This window comes from Lycorma delicatula, chromosome 4, assembly GCF_047948215.1.
Source record: "Lycorma delicatula isolate Av1 chromosome 4, ASM4794821v1, whole genome shotgun sequence".
Taxonomy (NCBI): Eukaryota; Metazoa; Arthropoda; class Insecta; order Hemiptera; family Fulgoridae; genus Lycorma; species Lycorma delicatula.
This window is the reverse complement of record NC_134458.1, coordinates 200,885,164-200,891,342: the sequence shown is the minus strand read 5'-3', so window position 1 is coordinate 200,891,342 and position 6,179 is coordinate 200,885,164. Positions and strand designations below refer to the sequence as shown.

General features: G+C 33.3%; 1 protein-coding gene across 1 annotated transcript; it reads left to right on the top strand.

The window, feature by feature from the left end:
* The first annotated feature begins 3,670 nt into the window (after positions 1 to 3,670).
* Positions 3,671 to 4,291, top strand: LOC142322786 (uncharacterized). Its single transcript, XM_075361863.1, has one exon. The coding sequence runs from the start codon at positions 3,671 to 3,673 to the stop codon at positions 4,289 to 4,291; it is 621 nt and encodes a 206-aa protein (XP_075217978.1).
* The last annotated feature ends 1,888 nt before the right edge of the window (positions 4,292 to 6,179 follow it).

Genomic DNA, 6,179 nt, shown 5'->3' with positions numbered 1-6,179 from the left:
TAGTTTTATTTTTATACAATATATAAAAAGATCATTTTTTTTTGACATTCTTTTTATTTTTTGACTCTGAAAAGAATCACTGCGTAATTTCATCTACCTTTCTCAACATTTTTATGAAAATATGTAACAGTTTTTTTTTTCATTTTATTTACAGTAAGTGTTACACGGGTTTATCGTGAATCTAAATCGGTATATTTAATCTGTTCTATTTACAATTTATTTATTCTTTAAATATATGTATACACGGTAAAATTTGTCTTTGACATGTAGAATGTTATAACTCAGAGCGTAATGTTGCATTTGTTACAGAGATAGATAGCGGTTTAGTTACTTAACGCCGTTTCGATTTGAAAACATCTTGTAATAGACATTAGAGATGATTTCGAATAATAAATTTGGGTAACGTACTCTTATAAATTTTACGAAGGTTATACAGACCGGAGGTTTTAGGTAAAGTAGAAGTTTTAAAGTCCAGAAAATCAAGGATGCTTAAGTTAAATATTAAGTCGCTTAATATTAAGTTAAACTTAAGTCGTTAAAGTTCAATGTATTATTTTTTATGTGATAATACGACGATTTCAAATTGTTCGTTTACAGGTGTGGAACCGGAGGTATTTTGCCAATATCACTTTTTGGTAGGCGGTAGATAAATAAGTGTCCAATTCTGATATCGCAAATTAAAAACTGAATTGTACAAGTTTTTAAATGTTAATTTTCATGCGATAGTCTTAACCCTGAGAAGGAGGTAGCAGATGAAATGGTGACTCACACTCACAACGGGTTAAAAACACAACGTTTGTGGGGTGGGGGCGTAAAGAACACTCATAACGGGGTAACAGTTGTGCACCAATTTTCAAATTTGATCCTTAATAACCTCTGAACTGACTATTATCAGAGCTGAACAAATTGCATTTTGTAGAAAATTTTATGGGCTTTCAGAAAACTACTTCCATTTTTGTCGATTTCTTCACCATTTTCGTGATATTTGTGAAAAACTGAAAAGCTACGCTTAAACGTTTGCTTAAAGGGATTGAAAAGCTGGGTGGGGGTTTTTCTTGTCTGGAACTCTTAGTGTGGAGAATTTCATCACGATCGGAATAAAATTATCAATCTGTATAAAAGACAAACGGAAGCACAAACATCATCCTTCTTTATATATATATATATATATATATATATATATATATATATACGTCAGATAAAAATTGTAAAGGAAGATAAAGATTGGAATATATGAAACAGATAATTAAGGATGTAAGTTGTAGTAAATATGAGAGATTTAAAGTAGTCACAAACAGGAGTGGAGGATATGCCTCCAAAAACCGATCAGCCGACTGATGACTTATTAAAAAAATAAATATTTATATCATATTAACTTAAAAATTATTCTGTCATTGTACTAATTGCCTACTGTTCCTAGAAACCTTAGCAAAAGAAAAAATAAATACTGAAAATGTGAACTTAAAATTCTGTTCTCGACTTTCATAGTGCAGTGGTATAGAATATTTATTTAATTTATATTAATAATATAAATGTATTTTACTCGTTAAAACTACTTCAGTACTTAACGACTAGGCTGTATCTTGATGTATACGTATAAATGTAATATTTTCTTCCGATACATTTAGTTTACGAGTAAACGTTGTTCAGAGTGATGGGAGAAACGGTTCCTTAGAAACCTCATCAATTCTGTTTCGTCTAGACGCAGGACATCCTTGATTATATATATAGTAACGAGTATTTTTTCTCCTTTTGTTAACAGTGTTCAAGAATATTAAACTTGCGCACACTCTTGGTTTTAGTTTTCGTTTTCGTTCGGTCCTCGCAGCCTCTAACTCTATAATGTCGTTGTAGCAGTAGGGTGTTCCATGTTGAACGTTGACTGCCATATTCCTACTGTTTTCTTTTTACGTTTGACTCCAGAAGTTATTTCTGTCGACTTAAATAAGAGGAGCTTCTTTTTTATTCCTTCTTTACTTTATCCCGTTTTATTATATTCTTCTCTTTTTCTTATTCGTTTCTTCCTTTCTTATGTTCAAAAACAGTTTACAAGGACACACATATCCATCTACACTTTAACCGGTAATACTCCCCTTTTAACATCGACGTCTAGAAACAAAAATAGTTTAACACCACAACACAAAGAATGTTCTATTTATCCCTTTGTTTTCTTTAACCGGATCATGGACTGCATTTATTTTATACTTACATTGATGTGTACGTTTATTAAAAATATTTATATATTCGTGAAAGTATTATTCGTCATTTATATATTTATTTTGTATATTTATAATTTATATCTTAACGTAATAATCGTTGATGTTTAAACTACGCAAAATATGTGCGTTTGTCAAAAATAATTTTTATTGAAACAATATAGCCTAAAATGATTCACCTCAACTACGCGAGATGCTCTGGCTACATAATTGTTTTAATTTATTTTGTACGACCTTTGTATACTTAAACTGAAACTGATCAAGTGGACATCTATAACATTGTTTTTTTTTGGCAGAAACTGAACATAAATTTAAAAAAAATACTGAAAAAGAGTTACAATACTTTCCTGGCATTTATTATTTATTATTATAAAGTGAAAAAATAGTTATACATGAAAAAAATTACTTAAGATTTCTCTTGTGAGATGGGGGTAATTAATGATAGAAGTTTTATTGTAAAATTATCAATAACTATATGTTTAAATAAACAAAAAAAGAGTTTTTAATAAAAAAAGAATCGGTATTATTATTTTTTTTCTGCTTCCCCACCTTCAAAATCACCTTTTAATATTTCTTTTTTTATTTTTCTACGTTTACTGTTAAATGAAAAAAATAAAAAGAAATCCACTGAAAAATGTACGACGAATAAAAGTTGTTTAAGATTTCTTTTTTGAGGACGGGGAAGTGAATTACGATGACTATCGTAATATTATGAGAGACTACTTTGATAATCTGTTGAACGAGGAGTTCCCACGAACCGAATACCCATCCTGTGAACCCGTCTTAGGCGAAGAAGTGGAAAACATAACCAAATTGGAGGTCGAAGCTGCACTGAAAGAAATGAAAAGAGGTAAAGCAGAGGGACCGGACGAAGTGCCCACAGAGCTGTCGAAGTCTGTTGGAGCGATCGGCATCCTCTTTCTCTGTATTTTGATCAACAAAATTAAAAACCGAAGTTCAATGACTGCGGCTTTTTGTCAGAGCTTCCTCTTGCCGTTCTTCAAAAACAAAGGAGACCTCAGAAAATGCGGCCATTACAGAGGTATAAAACTACTGTCGCACACTATGAAGCTTTGGGAAAGAGTCATTAACAACCGCCTGATGAAAACTGTACTGTCAAAAATTCACGTTAATCAATGTGGTTTCGTGCCTGGCAGATCAACAGTGGATGCAATTCAAGCTATGCGTATACTGGTGGAAAGGTTTAGAGACGCTGCTAGGAATTTGCATATGATATTCATAGACGATATTTGATATGGACGGCATTGAGAAGTCACGGTGTTCCAGAACGATATGTTGAAATCATTGTGGACATGTATCGCGATGCGACCACAAGGGTGAGATGCATGACAGGAACATCAACGGTTTTTCATGTGAACATGGGGGTACACCAAGGCAGCGTGCTGAGCCCACTGCTCTTTAACATTGTTTTTAATTATCTGACATCACACATCATGGATGAATTGCTGCTGAGCGTACTTTTTGCTGACGATGTGGGTCTCGCGAGTGAAAGTGTTGCGGTGCTACAAGATGTTTTCAGTCGCTGGAAATGTGCACTTGAAAGCCACGGTCTGAAGATCAGTGAATCCAAACCGGAATATATGTTCTTGCCATTCAGCGACGCACAAGCAACATCGCCTGACATTATGCTCAACGGTCGAGTTATGCCGAAGTGTACAAGTTTTAAGTATCTTGGTTCTATATTGAATCAAAGAGGCGGCTGTGAGCAAGATGTGAATCATCGAATCACCGTGGCATGGTTGAAGTGGCAGCAGATTTCGACTGTTCTTTGCGGCAAGCGTGTGCCTCCAAAACTTAAGGGCCGAATGTATACTACAGTGATTAGACCCGCACTTACATATGGAGCAAAGCGTTGGACACGATACGAGCAGTTTGGACAAGATCTCACGACCGCAGAGATGAAAATGTGTAGAATGTCTCTTGGTGTGACTAAGTTGGACCGCATCAGAAGCGAACGAATACGTGGCTCCCTTCAAATAAAAGAGTCAGCGGCGGAGAAATTCTCTCGAGACCGAAACGATTGGTTCGAAAGGGTTGATTCTCAGCACCCTTAAAGTGCTACAAAAAAAGTTAATGGCTCTTGATATCCCGCCAGTCAAGAAACGAGGAAGACCGAAGAAGAGTTGGTGTAGGCAGTTGGAAGATGACGATTGAAGCATGGCTTGACCCAGCAAGAGAGGGACGGTAGATGAACTCCAGAATGACACTCCATTCAATGAGACCAAATTGAATTGACATTTTACTGTTTTACTGCTTACCCTGGAGACTTTTGTCTCACAACAGGAATTATATATGTAATACTAGTCATTATGTATATTAATAAAGCAAGGAAGAAGATCGCGTAATATTATTATTATAAGTCTAAATAAATGAGAAAGGTTTTGAAAAATACACAAAATCGATATTTTTTAACATTTATCGGCTCCCCCACGGTATTGCCCCCAAAGTGTTGTTTGTTTTTGGTCACCTGCACTACTAATATACCTAAGAAGACTTAAAAAAATTCAGCTAAAAAGTATGCTATAAATAAAAAGATAGTTTTTACGATTTTTGAGAAAGGGAAAATTTTGAGGCGAGATATTTTTTTAAAAATGGTAAGATAAGCATGCACTCATGTTCTGGATTAATATAAAGTAGGGTTATGTTTGCAAAATTTTGAGAAAATTGGCCCCAAAATGTTACCAAAAAATTGCCCTGTATACAAGAATCCCTTTACAAAAATTCATCAAAAACGGTTTATCCAGTAGAAAATTATTAAGTTTCAAACACGCCAACACACGTACTTACGAACATTACCCCTCAATTTTGTTGGTATTTTGGGGTTCATAGCTCTAGAGCTATGATGCCAGGAAAGAAAAAAAAATGAATAACATTGATTTATTCCTAAGAGAAAAATTGACTCTCCAAAGTAAATTAGTGAAAGGTAAACATAATTAAATATAATAAAATGGTTGATAATAAGAAATAAAGTATTAAGATTAGAGAACACAATGTTTACAGAGATTAGAAAATGTTGTAATTTAAATAGTAAAATTACAAAGAACGGATAAGTAAAGCAGTCAGCAGAAGTAGATTATCACAAGCAAAGAGCTTTCATGCAGTTAAGAAATATATTAGTTTCAAATATAAGTTTAAGAATTATAAAATTTGTTTAAAAACATCTGTGAAGAATGGTAGCCTTCTTTTATTGTTGTAAAAACATACGACATAAAATAGCAATAAAAAGAAAGGAAAAGAAGTATAGTATTTAAAATATAATGCTACAAGGTAATGTTGAAAAATATATAGATTAATCAAATTTGATATAAAGTAGCCTTAAAAAGAATGAATCGGAGGGGAGAGATATTTGTTCCTGAATCTTCTAAATAGATAAACTAGGTTTATCTATTATACATATATATATGTCTAGTATATATATATATATATATATATATATATATATATATATATATATATATATATACTAGACATCCAGATTTAGCTAATTTGTAGATGGTGGGATGTGTTTAGTATAAACTGTCCAGGAAAGCAAAGGATTGAAATATATGAAACAGACAAATAGGATAAGGATGTAATGAATATGTTGAAGTTAAAAGATTACTTCAGAAGAACAGAAAGAATTGGGAATAGCATCAAGCCAGTCAATTGACTGATGACTTAAAAGAATACAGTGACGCGTGCGCACGCACACACACACACACACACACACACACACACACACACACACACACACACACACACACACACACACACACACACACACACTCACACATTATTTAGTGGTTTAATTCTAACCTGAAAAATTGGAAAAATAAAACGACCTGAAAATTTCTTACATTCTTCGTGAATCACTGATGTGTATATATATATATATATATATATATAAAAGCGCGCGCGCACACACATACACACACAAATCTTCGGGAAGTGATTTAGGATATT

Bases quoted from the DNA above. Each gene is read 5' to 3' on its own strand.
- LOC142322786 (XM_075361863.1), top strand. From the start codon at position 3,671: ATGGATGAATTGCTGCTGAGCGTACTTTTTGCTGACGATGTGGGTCTC.